The 15,753-nt window shown below is 37.4% G+C and overlaps 1 protein-coding gene and 1 long non-coding RNA gene across 2 annotated transcripts; both read right to left on the reverse strand.

Annotated features, from left to right (window-relative positions):
• Positions 1–5,949: 5,949 nt before the first annotated feature.
• LOC118428581 (ladderlectin-like) lies at positions 5,950–7,373 on the reverse strand. The gene is made up of 2 exons (XM_035838679.1): positions 7,160–7,373; positions 5,950–6,119 (listed from the first exon to the last, which is right to left on the reverse strand). Exons 1-2 carry the CDS (start codon positions 7,371–7,373, stop codon positions 5,950–5,952), a joined length of 384 nt encoding a protein of 127 aa, XP_035694572.1.
• Positions 7,374–8,182: 809 nt separating this feature from the next.
• LOC118429740 lies at positions 8,183–9,227 on the reverse strand. Its single transcript, XR_004832774.1, has 3 exons — positions 9,117–9,227; positions 8,815–8,925; positions 8,183–8,287 (listed from the first exon to the last, which is right to left on the reverse strand). It is a non-coding gene; the product is annotated as an uncharacterized LOC118429740 (long non-coding RNA).
• Between the last annotated feature and the right edge of the window lie 6,526 nt (positions 9,228–15,753).

Genomic DNA, 15,753 nt, shown 5'->3' on the forward strand with positions numbered 1-15,753 from the left:
GGAAGGCAACCTCACCTCATTTTGACGATCTCACCCCACTCTCAAGTAGCAGCGAAGTTTGAAGACCGGAGCAGTCTGAGATACGAGATGTACAGATGTCAGCATGTCTTTTTATTCTCCTCACAAGGAAACGATTAAATGTTTTTTCTTGTCTTTTCTTAGTAAATGTGACATCACGATAGCGGTGTTCTTTGCTAAATGTGATTATGCACGGTCACGGGAAAACCCGGAAACTTTTTTCTTGCGTAATTGGACTTGCGCAATCCGGATTTTGTTGTTGAAGTGTTTTCAGAAGTTGAAAAGGTAACAAAAAGTATAGAAACGCGCTAGTTTGGGTATTTTCTATCACCTTGTGTCAGGTATGGGTTATTGTAAATCTCATATTGTCATTGTCATTACGAAGTTTTTATCCCATAGAACACTAGTAAGGCACAAAACCAGACCAGCTCTGTCGCAATACTTTGTGAGCCATACTAATGGCCTGTATCTTTCTGCAGAGAATCTAAAAATGATTGAAACGTGATGCTATTGTTGACATCATTAAAGGCACGTACTAGTTTTTAGTTTTACATCTAATTATTTTGTTTTGATACAAAATGTTGGATATTTCTAAAGAAATCACGATCTATTACATAAGTAACCCTTTACTTTGCACACGACACGCTCTGTCTGAGGGAGAGTGAACAAAATTTGTTTCCTTGTGACGTAATGTCCTATTTTTATCCACACAGCGTCGATTGGATATTTGATATCTCCTATTCAGTCCTAACCAGGATTAAAACATCCAATAGTCTGTTCAATGCGGAGGCACGCATGCACGCGCACGCACGCACATTCACAAGCACACACATGCCCCAACCACCTCATACAGTGCAACCGTGTATGATACCACTCTATCTCTTGTATGAAGTCTATTTGATATAAGATGGCTACATTTGGCATCACTACAGTTGTTGTACAGCCTTATTTCCCTTCCTCAAAATCTAATGCAAACCATCAAGTTGAGAGCCCGAGTTGTCATCATAACGGAGAAATCACGCAACGATTAAATGGCAGTTACTGTATCTTTGTATCCTTTATTTCTAAACAGCAGCAACAAAGCAAAACTGCACATCAAATCGTAGGAGCAACATCTTTCTCTTGATAAGAATAATCTCCTAATAAGAAATTCTATATAGCATTAACGTGACATCAAAACCCTGAAATAGTTCCATCTTCATCTCTTTTAGACAAGTGTAATTTGATTGCATTTTTGGTAAAATTTCTAATTATTGCTTGTTAGCCGATGCATAATAGATATTCTTACGTACGCATACGTTTCTTTTCATGCACCCATCGTAGTTTGTATACTTGCTACATTTTTCACACCACCATGTCCAAGTTCGTCTGACACCTCCCCTTACTTTAGCACTATAAGTATTACAAAAAGTATTACAGATTCAATGAGTTGTGTGCAAATATACTGCTTCATTCCTTTTTACTAGTTGGCAACAATAGAGAAACAAAATCGTATCAAATCATTGAAACAACATTGCTTTCTACACTTTTTCCTAACACGTGTACGTTACATACACATTAAAAGGCAAACATGCTCAATACTTTTAATCTTACTCCACCATCTCTGGTAGACGAGCATAATTTGATTGCAGTGCAGATTTTATTGAGGCCGAGAACGATTATTCTCGCTTGTAAGCTTATGTAAACATGCACTGCTGTTTCTTCTGTTTATAGCCTTTTGTAAAACTGCTATTTTGTACAGCCCTACATACATCTCCCCGGACTATAGACCTTTTATTAATATAAGGAGTGTACCAAACAAATACGACTTAACAGAATCAATCAGTTGAGAGCAAAAAATGTTGTTACTTTATCATTTTTCTATGACTGAAATAATAACACAAATCATTGGAGCAACGTAATCCTTTTGATTTTTTGATAAACAATTAAGTACGTAACGTTACATATCGAAATGTACAAATACTGTTTTATCATAATGTCTTGTAAACAACTTTTATCTCACCTCGAGTTTCACTGAACATTTCTTTATCATTCCTACTTCTATAAAGCTGAAGTAGTAAATATGCATTCTTCGCCCACGCTTGTTTCTGCATGTTAATTGAATTGTCTGCTCTTTTTTTCTTCTACATCACCATTTAAGTTCCATGTACACGTTTCCTGACTAGAGCCATGTAAGGGACTGGCATATGTCAGCTTCAGTTGAGAGTGAGAATACAAGCTTCATGTACAGTATCATTTCTTATCATACAACAACAATAAAGCGAAATTACATAGTCATTGGAGGAATGTTGTCCTCATGTTTTTAGCATACAGTTACATAAACATTTAAAGGTGGGGATACTGTTACATCATCATCTCTTGCAGACCAGTTTGACTTGATTGCATTTTTCTATAAGCTTTTTTTTTTCTTATTCTTTCTTAAGAGCCGCTGCAGTGCATATGCATGCACGCCTACGCTTGTTTCGGTAAACATCTCGTTTTCGACAATTTCTGTAGGTTTTTCCTCCACATCATCGTCTTGTAAGTAAAATCACAAACTCCCTATGACTACAGCATAATGCAAACAACATATGACTGAATTACTTCAGAGTGAAAAAAAGTCACTGAATGCATGTATCGTCCATACAGCAACAATGAAAAAAAAAACTACACTCTCATCGAGTCATTAAATCAGTATTGTCTTTTTGATATTTTGTTGGAAAACAATTCCATATAAATGTACATAAAATCCAGTTACATCTCTGTCAACATCTCTGTCAGACAAAATTGTTTGACTAGGTTGTACTCAATTTTTCTTGATCACTCTGGCTTGTGAGCTGATGTATAATACATGTAGTATTGTAGGCTCGCCCACGCCTGTTCAATCTAAAGTTTATTCCTTCTTCAAATCCTACTATCATTTTACAACGCCATTTTATAAAACACCTCCCCTGACTTTTATGACGAAACGATGTGTAACGAACATATGACAATCAGCTGAGAGTTACAGTCACAGTATCATTTTCATACAGCAATAATAAATTGAAACTACACTTAAAATCCTGGTAAATACATTGTCTACTGTTGCTAATGATTTTACAAGTGGAAGTGGATTCATAACAAGAATCATATTACTAATGAACAACCCTATACACCTTTCTCACGCGGCGGCCATGATAGATCGAAGAAGAGGTCAATGAGGCAAACAGACAAAACTTATTTCTAAAATCAGGTCCCATTTAGTTTTCCCCCAAACCACACAAATTTTCATGATATAAGATAGAATAATAAATATTACAAGAAGTGTTATGCACCGAAAGATGTAGCAATTTAGAGTAGTGTAGACTGACCCCATAGTCCCTTAAGAGATGCAAAATAACAACATAATAATGCAACTTTTAAACGAATTTGCAGCCATTCACTTATTGGTCGATTTCCTAATTGGCAGGCTACCATTGGTCGAACTGCTAATTATGATGGACAGCCTTTTGTTTGCCACATTGAACTCGTTTTAGATCTATCATGGCCGCCGCGTGAGAAAGGTGTATACTGCTGCATTCTAACAGCTGTAGCTGTGGGATGGCATGCCGGGCGTGTGAGCCAGTAAAGGTGTGATACACCTGTTCGCTCACCACATTTACCTGTTGCTTAATTTTTATAAACAAATTTGAATAGGGGGCGAGATTCAATAAATGTGATTACACCTGTTACCTCACTCCATGCATCTTCTGAGATAAACTTTGACAAACAAATAAACAAAAGATTTTCATCCCAATCTTCACTGATCACGTCATCACTACCATCTATGCATAACAAAGAAAACAATGCGTCTATCGCAGTTCCACAACGAGCTATACATAAAGGAATTCTACACTTCAACAACTGGCCTTCTACACTGCATACTACTCATATTAGATATATGTTTCTTTTTTTTCTTATTCATTTACCCCAAATAGCCAATATCTTTGATCATGGACAACAATTTACATCCTTGCTTTATAAGGAAGCATTATAAACAACAACTTAGTTTGTACATCATATTATCATGTATTTACATAACAAGGGTCTCAGTGACGCTGATATGCGTGAAAAATACTACCATTTTGGAGGGTGTGGTTGAAAAAAATTTCAACTGAAGTATATCTTTCCAGCAATATTTCTGCTGGGGTTCAATGCTACTTTTTCAGTTAAAAAGTAGTAGTTGAAAAGTTCTTAGAAATGGTTACTAGGGTGAAGTTCTACATCAAACTTACCAAAATGGTTACTAGGGTGAAGTTGTACATCAAACTTACTAAAATGGTTACTAGGGTGAAGTTCTACATCAAACTTACTAAAATGGTTACTAGGGTGAAGTTCTACATCAAACTTACTAAAATGGTTACTAGGGTGAAGTTCTACATCAAACTTACTAAAATGGTTACTAGGGTGAAGTTCTACATCAAACTTACTAAAATGGTTACTAGGGTGAAGTTCTACATCAAACTTACTAAAATGGTTACTAGGGTGAAGTTCTACATCAAACTTACTAAAATGGTTACTAGGGTGAAGTTCTACATCAAACTTACTAAAATGGTTACTAGGGTGAAGTTCTACATCAAACTTACTAAAATGGTTACTAGGGTGAAGTTCTACATCAAACTTTCAAAACTGTCGAAAATGCGTACATACAATACACATTGCCAGTACATTAAGGGTATACGGTGCTCTTTTGTTGCAGAAAGATTTTTAAGAACATTCGCCCAATCATTTCAGTAGTAGTACTCACTCGGTACATGGACACTAAAATGATGCGCTAGTACGCAAAAAAGGTGGCCGAGAGTTTCAAAATTTTGGACATTGACGTATGATTTCGATCGACGTATAGTCCAACAATGTCAGTTCATTACCTCTTCAATGCAATATTTGGTTTGTGTACTTGACTTTGAAATCTTGTCATCATTACTTTGGTTTCTCGCAAATGTAGGGCTTCTTTTTGAAGCAGTTAACGTCGTTCCACTGTCCCGCTGTCCTAGGTTTGACGGTAGACCACCAATGATCCCTTCCGGCCTATCAAAAACATCAGGCTTTTTTATTGATCAACAGAATACAGTACAGGACAGAGAGGTGATGGTAAGAGTAGATGGATGCGGGCTGATTCAGGAAGACAAAATCAAGAGTTGAAATCAAGAGAACTAAGTTTTGAAGATTACCAAGAAGATTCATTCGTTGATGTTTATGGGTAGGGCAGTATGACACAAAATGCACATCGCTTTCGCTTCGACAGTTACAGGTGGAAAATGTCAAGTTAGCAAATGTAAGTTAACCTATTACAAACTCTCGATACGAATATTACTAGTAATCAGTTCCAATTCCTAGTGCGACATGATACATTTATTTTGTAATCTCAATACCTTCCTTGCCAATTTTGTCATTTCATTCTCTTTCAATTTCTGCAGGGGTCGTGTGGCTTAACGGTAGACTGTTTGGCCCAATATTAGAGGTTCTAGGTTCGACTTCGTTGATATGCAGCCGGTCGTGTGCCATTGGGAAAGGCACTAACAGAACTTTCCTCATTTCACTCAGCTGGAGATGAATGGAGTATGAGAAGAGCCACACCTTAAACACGTGAAGGGACCCACCACACTTATTGAAAGGAGTAGGAGCCCTTCCCGGTGTGAGTGGCTAGCAATATTACCGTCTTATGGAATCACCTGTCGTATTAAGGTCACCTGAGTTAGCACAGGACAGTGAAAGTAAAACAATTGGCTCGAAGTTATGCTGCTTCCAGAAACCTAAGTCTAAGTCAAAGTCTAAGTCTAAGTCTAAGTCTAAGTCTAAGTCTAAGTCTAAGTCTAAGTCTAAGTCTAAGTCTAAGTTTAAGTAAAAGTTATGCAGATTCACAAGGCAGAGACACAGAGATAGAAACTGCAACTAAAACATACATTTTAAATGCAACAAAAAGGAAACAAGGATTCACACCTTATTGTACATGATGACGCATCCTTCCCTGCGATTCCAGCCGCCGTTGCCGTTATCCGGCTGACCCTCTGCCCAGTTAGTGTAAGAAAATTGTGATCCATCCGTCCACTCGAATCCTTTCTTTTTGCGTTTCAGTCCAATCCAGACCATGTCGCCTTCTGCACCTGCAAGTCATAATCACATGCTTAATGTTTGTTTGCATACCCAGTAACTGGCCTTTTAAGGAGTAAAGCACCACTTTTGTAATCAGTGGTAAAAGGTTCTCACCAAAAAGCATAAGATTTGAACCCCCAAACTTTCAATCATAAGTCAACAAACTTCTGTACGCTCATTGTTGGCAGGCTTTAGGGATTGACTTTGACTTTATTGACAAGTCATTACATGGGTCTGCCTGGACAGCTTTGAGCTGGTAGCGGCAGAACCTACAAAAATGCGGACGAACATACAAAGAATTCATCACAAGAAACATTACAATATGATACAATAAAATTAATCAATAACTATAAAATTATGTCATGCCACTACAGATATGGAAGAAATTGATCTATACCATATATAGCATACCTAAAAGATTGGAGTAGGTGGAAGGTAAGTACGAGTTTATTAAACTAATGATAAAATTAAAATAATGATAATTATTTTGTAAGAAAGTATGGAAATAATACTGATATTAAAAAGTAAACCAGGCAAAAAGATTCCGGATAGTCCACACTTAAAATGTTAAGGCCAGACCAAAACCAAAAATACACTGATGTAAACTTCAATCGCCTTTATTTACATAACTTTACAAAACTACTGCCTACTGAGACTGAGGACCTACGAAAATAAAGTGCAGGGCACAAAACTTTTGACATATCTCAGCCCTCAGAGCTCAAGACCCTCAATGTATTTTAGTCATCTTTTAATGATCTATAAGGAATGATTTCTAAATGATTGTGGTGTTCAATGATTTTTTCAATGATTTTTTTGTCAAATTAGTTGCCAAATGGTCACCATTCTGTGGAAATGAAATAACAGTGATGCATTATTCTCATATTTCTTCAGGTGTGAAATTGTTACTTGACTTTTGTTGGGGAGGAAAGAAGAAAGTGTTAAAAGAAGGATGGTTTCGCCTTCCTATACCGTGCCCTATATGCACAGTGGATAACAACCCACTACCACTATGTCCTCACTCTTAAGGCTACAGGTCTAGGACTTTATTTACCTTTTATGGTATTTGCGATGAATGTGTTCTCCTGGCTGTCCCTGACAGAAGCAAGATTTGCACCCATTCCCCGGCACTTTTGGTTCGCTGAATCCCCGCTGACACTTTCCGCCATCAGCTTGTAGCAGTGGTTGTTGTACTCGTTCCATCCAGTCTGACATTGTTGGGCTAACTCTAAAAGAGGCGATGATACAGTGAATATAAAAGACCTCATTTTTTCCGAAACTGGACTCCTGGAAGCAGACATATCCGATCTAACGTGGCAAAGTAACACATTTTTACTATGTCTATTTCACCAGGATATGCATATCGGCAGTTTTGATAATTCCTTTCAACGTTTTATCCAGTAACATCATTTAGGCATGTCTGTTAGGTAATGGAATGGGATATAGTTTCTATCCTGATCGCAGTACGTTATGAAAGAAGATATCACTCCAAAAGAAGATATGCAAGAGGTATATTTACATAAGAATTTTTGTGACCATACGAAATAAAACACATTTTCCAACAGCATTGTCCAGTCCATCCAGGTGAACACGTACATTTACAAGCACCATCTTTGTTCTCACAGCGTCCATGTAGACATGGATTTTCAATTCATTCATTGATGTCTGCGCGCTCATGGCAACATGTACTGTCATCAAATTAACTTAAACAAAGCATGACTCATAAAGAATGTTTAAATACCGGAAAAAGAGGATGGAAAAACTAAAAAGAAGATGTTCAAAAACTTCAGTTCAAACAGCAGAAAAGACTTAGAACTCACCTTGCTGACAGTTCTTTCCAGTCCATCCAGGTGAGCAGGTACATTTGTATCCGCCATCTTGGTTCACACATCGTCCATGTTGGCATGGTGCTTTGATGCATTCATTGATGTCTGTTTGATGTAGTAAATGAATTTGAATATGTATTGTACTATATCAAGTCAATTAAAACTTGATAGAAATAGTAAAATTTTAAAGTGTGAGCAGAAAAAAGACTACACAAATATTCAAAACTTTTAAACATAGAACTCACCTTGCTGACAGTTCTCTCCAGTCCATCCAGGTGAGCAGGTACATTTGTATCCGCCGTTTTGGTTCGCGCAGCTTCCATGTGGGCATGGCTTTCTAATGCACTCATCCATGTCTGTGTGATTAAGGAAAACATACTATTTCTAAAAGGCAAAATTGACAAAGAATGTTTGACTACTGGGAAAGGAGAATAGGAAAACTCAAAAGAATATGTTCCAAACGCTCTTCAAAACAACTTTAGACAGCTCTGTCCAGTTCACCCATATGGGCAGATACATTTGTATCCACCATCTTTATTCACACATCGCCCATGTTTATGTGACAATGGAAAGAAGTCCATTTCCTTCCCCATCGCTTTTAAAGTTTGTTAGTTGGCAAATAAAAGATAGGTCATTTCAAAAGTTGAAGAAGCCTGTTTATACTACATAATGTGAGAGTTATGTTTATTACTACAGCCCATCCAGGTGAGTAGGTACCTTTGTATCTGCCATCTTGGTTTTGATGCATTCATTGATGTCTGTTTGATGTACATATAGTACTGAATAAGATTGATTAAAGCTTTATTGAAAGAAGGAAAATTTATAGTGTGAGTAGAAAAAGACAACAACTAAAATATTAAAAACTTTCAAAAATAGAAAACACCTTGCTGACAATTCCGTCCCGTCCATCCAGCGAAGCAGTAACATCTGTATCCGCCATCTTTATTCAAACAGTGCCCATGTCGGCATGGTTTACTGGCACATTTATTTATGTCTGATTAAAAAAAAAACTTTTTAGGTAGTTACTACATATTTTGCTGCAGTCAGAAAACGCCTGATGTCAATTGTTGAAGAATGAAGAAATTAACGGATAAAAAGGTAATCAGACGAAATCTACATGTTTTACTAAGTCACGAAGTCACATGAGAAATTCCTAACATTAGTGACATTACAGGAAAAACTCACCTTGCTGACAGTTTATCCCAGTCCATCCAGGCAAGCAGGTACATTTGTATCCGCCGTCTTGGTTCACACAACGTCCATGTAGACACGGTGTTTTGATGCATTCATTGATGTCTGTTTTATGCAGTAAATACACACTTTACTAAACAAAGTTCATTAAAACTTGATTGAAAGAAAGAAATTTCAAAGCGTGAGCAAAAAACTACTACTAAATATTCAAAAGTTTCAAAAATAGAACTCACCTTGCTGACAGTTCCGTCCAGTCCATCCAGAGTCGCAGGTACATTTGTATCCGCCATCTTTGTTCTCACAACCTCCTTGTAGACATGGTTTTTCAGTGCATTCATCTATGTCTGTGAGATTAAAAAAAACATGTTGTCATTAAATCAAAGCATGATTGGAAGAATGAAAGTTCGAAGTCTGAGTAGAACAAGACAGCTGGTAAGATACATAAAAAACGTAGACACTTTCAAAAATGAGACACACCTTGCTTTCCAGTCCATCCAGGTGAGCAGATACATTTGTATCCGCCATCTTGGTTCACACATCGTCCCTGTAGACAGGGCCTTTCAATGCATTCATTTATGTCTGTGTGATAAAGATAAAAACATCCTGTCACTAAATCAAGCTAAATTAAAGCATGATTGGAAGAAGGGGAGTTCGAATTGTGAGCAGAACAAGACAACTGCTAAAACATAAAAGAATTTATTGACGTTCAAACATAGAACACACCTTGCTGACAGTTCTGTCCAGTCCATCCAGGCGAGCAGGTACATTTGTATCCGCCATCTTGGTTCACACATCGTCCATGTTGGCATGGGGTTTCAATGCATTCATTTATGTCTGTGTGATAAAGATAAAAACATCCTGTCACTAAATCAAGCTAAATTAAAGCATGATTGGAAGAAGGGGAGTTCGAATTGTGAGCAGAACAAGACAACTGCTAAAACATAAAAGAATTTATTGACGTTCAAACATAGAACACACCTTGCTGACAGTTCTGTCCAGTCCATCCAGGCGAGCAGGTACATTTGTATCCGCCATCTTGGTTCACACATCGTCCATGTTGGCATGGGGTTCCAATGCATTCATTGATGTCTGTGCGTTCAAGAAAACAGTATACTGTCACAAATTAACCTAGCCAATGCATGATTAGTAAAGAATGTTTGAAGACTAGGGAAAAGACGGGAAAGAACTAAAAAGGACACAGTCAAAAACTTCCGTTCAAAGGCTTAGAAAAGACGTTACCTTGCTGGCAGTTCTTTCCAGTCCATCCAGGTGAGCAGGTACATTTGTATCCGCCATCTTGGTTCACACATTGTCCATTTTGGCATGGCTTTTCAATGCATTCATTTACGTCTGTGTGATGAATTAAGACATGTATTGTCACTAAAATAAAACTGAGTAGAACAAGATTAAAACAACTATTGAAATATCAAAAACTTCCAAAAACAGAACACACCTTGCTGGCAGTTCTTTCCAGTCCATTCGGGTGAGCAGGTACATTTGTAACCACCATCTTTGTTCTCACATCGTCCATGTTGGCATGGGTTTCCAATGCATTCATTGATGTCTGTGCGTTCATAAAAACATGTACTGTCAACAAATTAAACTAACCAAAGCATGATTGATAAAGATGTCTGAAGAGTGGGGAACAGAAAATAGGAAAAAAAGCTAAGAAGAATATGTTCAAAAACATATAAACTTAAAACATCTCAATTAAATACTTCGCAAGAACAAGGAGGTTATAAAAAGGTTTTTTTAACCTCCTTGGCAAGAAGAAGTCACCTTGTTGACAGTTCTGTCCAGTCCATCCAGGTGAGCAGATGCATTTATATCCGCCATCTTGGTTAGCACAGCGTCCATGTTGGCATGGCTTTCCAATGCATTCATCCTTGTCTGTTGATCAAGGAAAACATATTGCTTGATAAAGAATATTTGAAAACTAGACAAAAAAGAACAACTAGAGTCAATTCCAAGTCACCGAGATGGTTTTGAAATAACATTTGTAATAAGTTTGAACTATTTTGAGTAAAAGAACATTTCAGTCACTTAAGTTCGAAATTGTTCAAACATTTCAAAATGAAAGTTTAAACATGTTTGAACCTTTTTATATTTGTTGGAACATTTGGGAAAGTAATGATATAATTATCTCTTTATTAAGAACAATTTTCAAACATCTATGTGTTTTTGTTACTGTTCCAACATGTTCCAACATTTTGTGTCATTTTTTCCCTCCATAAAAACTTTTATTGACCCCATAAACAAAGCTGCTAAGCTTGGTCCTTTGTTTGGCTCTTGTATTTTTAGATGTTCTTTAGTATACAATGGTGAGTCTTTTGTGAGAAGGTGGCAGACAGACATAATTTCCTGCACTTGGCAGGGATGTGTGAATTGCCCTCTTCCCAGCCCACTGACCCAGTTTCATCATATTGTTTCCATGTTCGAACATGTGATCACAAATGATGCATCTATTGGAACAGTTTAGAAACTAACAGAAATAATGTATTTGATGTTAGAAATGTTTCTAACATGTTTGAATACTATAGAAATATTTAGAACGTCACATAGATGTTATGAATAGTTCTAAATTACTTATCACAGTTAGATTGTTACAAAGATTTCCAAAATGTTGGAACAAAAGGCAAGAAACACCCTCTCGGTAATATGGAATCGACTCAAACAGCTCTTTACTCTCAAAGAGCCCATGCCGACATAGGTTTTCAGTGCATTCATTGATGTCTGTCCGATCATGGAAACATGTTCTGTCACTTTGTAAACCTAACCAAAGCTGATAAAAAGAGGGTTTGAAGACTCCCTTGAAAACTACTTGAAATACTTGAAAAAAAAAGATAGGCTCACCTTGCAGACATTTCTGTCCAGTCCATCCAGGTGAGCAGGTGCATTTGTATCCGCCATCGTTGTTCACGCAGTCTCCATGTCCGCATGTCTTTTCCATGCATTCATTGATGTCTGGATGAAAAAGAAGTATGTATTGTCAATGAATAAACCTTATTGAAGTATACGATGCGATGCGATGAGAAAGTTTGAAGACGTGGTGCTGGAATGTAAAGCTTAAGCTATATAAAGCTTAAACTCGTAGACCTTTCAAAGAAAACTGACCTTGCTGACAATTCCGTCCAGTCCATCCAGGTGAGCAGGTACATTTGTATCCGCCATCTTGGTTCACACATTGTCCATGTTGGCATGGTTTACTGGCACATTCATTTGTGTCTAAGTGACAAAAGAAGAAAAAAAGAAGTTTTAAGCATGTGTTACCTCTTCACAATTTCTTTGTAGTTAACCGTAGTTTTGACTCACTCTCCTATATCTAAAGACAAATATATTTACCTGCAGTGCTGCCGAGAGTGGGGGGTTTGGTGATTATGGAGCTTGTAACATCAAGTTCTGTAACAACACAAGCGCTCCATTTTAAAGATACATGTACATTGTGTGTTTGTGTGTGTGTTTGTTTGTCTTTGTGTGTTTGTGTGTGTTTCTCGGTTTCTCTCTCTCTCTCTCTCTCTCTCTGGAGATGACAGCGCTTTTGGTAAGTGGACACCCTTTTAAGGTTAACGTTTGTGTGTTTGAGAGAGAAAGAGAAAGAAATTTCCATACTACAAATCAAGATAATTATACTTGCCATCAGAACTGGTTCTGGCCGAGCTGGCAAGAACATCAGGTAGAGGTCCTGTAACATTGAAGGTAACTGTTTAGTGTGTATTGTGTATGAGAAATCAGAGATTACCCACGATATAAGATGACATTCACGTTGAATGTAACACCATTTCAATGTACATGTCGTATAGGTTTTGCATGTATTACAGTATATTAACTATAGTTACATATGTCACTATATGCATTTCAAATAGTGACAAATAGATATACTTACATGCTGGCGGAGATGGTTTGGAACGGTAAGGTCTTTAACTTTGTACATATATAAATAATGTTTTAACAGTATATACATGCTAAATATCAAGACAAATAGACCAACATACCGTCAGTGCTGAGGAGAACTGAGCGAGGTGTACTGGCAGAGTCGACGATGGCAACCGGCATGGTAACCATCAACGCGGTGTGGTTTCTGGCGCCTTGGATATGTTCGGGCTGAAGAAAAACGTAATTGTCTAGCGTGAAGTATCCGGAAGAACTTGTCCCAAATGTGAATGAGTGTATACCTCATATCTCTGTTTTTTTTTATTGGTTTACATATCAGTGAACAAGACACAGTGGTGATGTACTCTGGCAAAGCTAATATCAACATTACCACTGGGACATTTGAAAATAAAATAGACAAAGGACAAAACAATGCGGGATGAAATAAAATAATGTACAGCGGTAGGATAAGGTGGTCCAACAAGTATATATATTTAATTATATATATACTTACAAACATATATGGACATATACATACATATACATATAAACGTATACACATATATATATATATATATGTATATATAGATATACATATGCGTTCGAATGGAGATAAAAATACAAGATTTTAAAGGAGTCTGTTCATAAATGGTTTGCCAGCATGAAATGCAGATGAAATCATCCGAACAGTATGAGATTTACTCTGTGATAAAAGAACATGACTACTAAATGATGCATGGTTTCACAGCTTACCATTTGCATGTCCTGCTCCTGCGTCTTGTGGTACATCCCTGCGAGAAATCCCGCACCAGTCATCAGTCCTACCAGGATAACAGTGGCGATGAGGCAGAAACACCGCTTGATAGAACAAGAGACTGCGAAATACAACACAATTCAAATCAGTGAGAATGTAATCAAATGTGAAGGACCAAATTGCGACAACACATGCATAGTAAAAAGAAAGGTACAAAGAGCATTGCAGACCTACACCTCTGCCATTTTCCACCATATATATCCTACAGCACAAACAGGGACCTCATCCAATCTCAAATCAATAGATATCTTAGACCATGTACCACAGTTGTTCGAGCGGGTAGTTAGAGAGGCAATTCCATAAGACAATGCACAAACTCACCCTCAAGAGAAAAGGAGACATACTTATTGAACTATTTTGCGTGTCATATGAGAGCTTCATAGTTACAACAATCAAGATCTAAATGGTGATAGCACAACAACAGACACTACAGATAATAATTAGTGTTGTCGTACAGTTTGTTGCCTGTTGACGACCGCTTGCAGCGTACATCGGATTTGCACGAAGACCGTCCGGGTCCTTGTGAAGATTATGTACGCCAGCGTTGCTCTTACGTCTGTTTTGTGGACTCCGGGGATCTTTGTCGTTGGAGACATCCCTGGTGTCCTCTGAAGAGTGATTTTCGGCAGAGAAACTACCTGGTGACTCGGCCAAATGTTCGTCAGATCCTTTTATATCGTTTGTATCAGTTGTTGTACTTCGAAGCGGTTTTGAAGATGCTTCTGAAGAGGATCCCACATGATATGCTTCATTCTCATACGCGTATGTGACAGAGTACGGTTCAACGTCGTCAAATACGTAAAAATGGCTGTTGTCATCTTGAGCACGCTGTTCACATGCATCAGTGGTGTCGTTGGTCTGGGCGTTTAAAGTTGTTGTTTGAGCCTTAACCTCGGATTCTTGTCCTGTATTCATGTCTGGATCACCTGTATCAAAGCGAAACGCTGGCTCTTCACGTATACCACACGATAGCATTGTATCAAGTGGAATATTTAAAGAGCCTTTTCTGGAGTTTGGGTTGTTTGCCCTGGACATTTAATTCTTTTTATCATTAAAATGTCGAATTGTTTGATTTCCATCGCTTGCTGCATGTGTAAGGTTGGCCACCTGCTGTATATTTATTGCGTCTGTCGAATGATTCAAAACTATGTAAATTTGATAAACATCAATTAATTCAAGGTTTTCAGTTGTAGTGACAGACTTCATTGGAACCTCTAAAGTAAAATCTATGTAAATACAGAATTATCATAACTTCAAATTTAATCTGTGTTGGTAGAAGTCATTTTGAATAAAGTTGAAGTGCAATTTCCAACACAATAAATTGGACAAACTCAAACTTTTGACTGGTCAGAACATGTGACCACAGGGACCTTGTTCCCCTCTGAATGTTTCCTCTCAAGAATGACAATAACACATTATTGAAATGGTGACTATTGTCTCGTACATAAGACAAACCAATCCTGTGAAAGAATGGGCTGGATGTGTAGTTCTGTGGTTTAGAAGCATAGGCATAGCACACCAATTTTTTGCATAAGCTAAAATTCATCGAAAATAGTTCAGTCTCATAGATCAAATTCTTCCAGTAATATACTTTCTTCCGTTTTACTATAGGACAAAGTTGAGATTTAATAGATTTTTTTGAAGTTGAAAAGTTTGGTGTTTTCATTGGAAGATGCTTAAGTGTTGTCCCTATGGGAAAAGTCCTGTCAGCCACGGCACCATAAATGGCCAGAAATCCACAATTATTAACATATTTTTGACTATTGCTCTCTTACTTTTGATGCTACAGTCTCCAAATTGTCAAGAGGTTGAAATAAGGCAAGGAACTACCCAGACACAGAATTTTAGACAAGATTATTTGTATTTTATGCTAATTAGGCTTAATTAGGTAATATCTAATGAATTGATTAAAAAATGTCTCTTTCTACACTACAAGGTGTAGAGAAA

The sequence above is a fragment of the Branchiostoma floridae genome, chromosome 13, assembly GCF_000003815.2.
Source record: "Branchiostoma floridae strain S238N-H82 chromosome 13, Bfl_VNyyK, whole genome shotgun sequence".
Taxonomy (NCBI): domain Eukaryota; kingdom Metazoa; phylum Chordata; class Leptocardii; order Amphioxiformes; family Branchiostomatidae; genus Branchiostoma; species Branchiostoma floridae.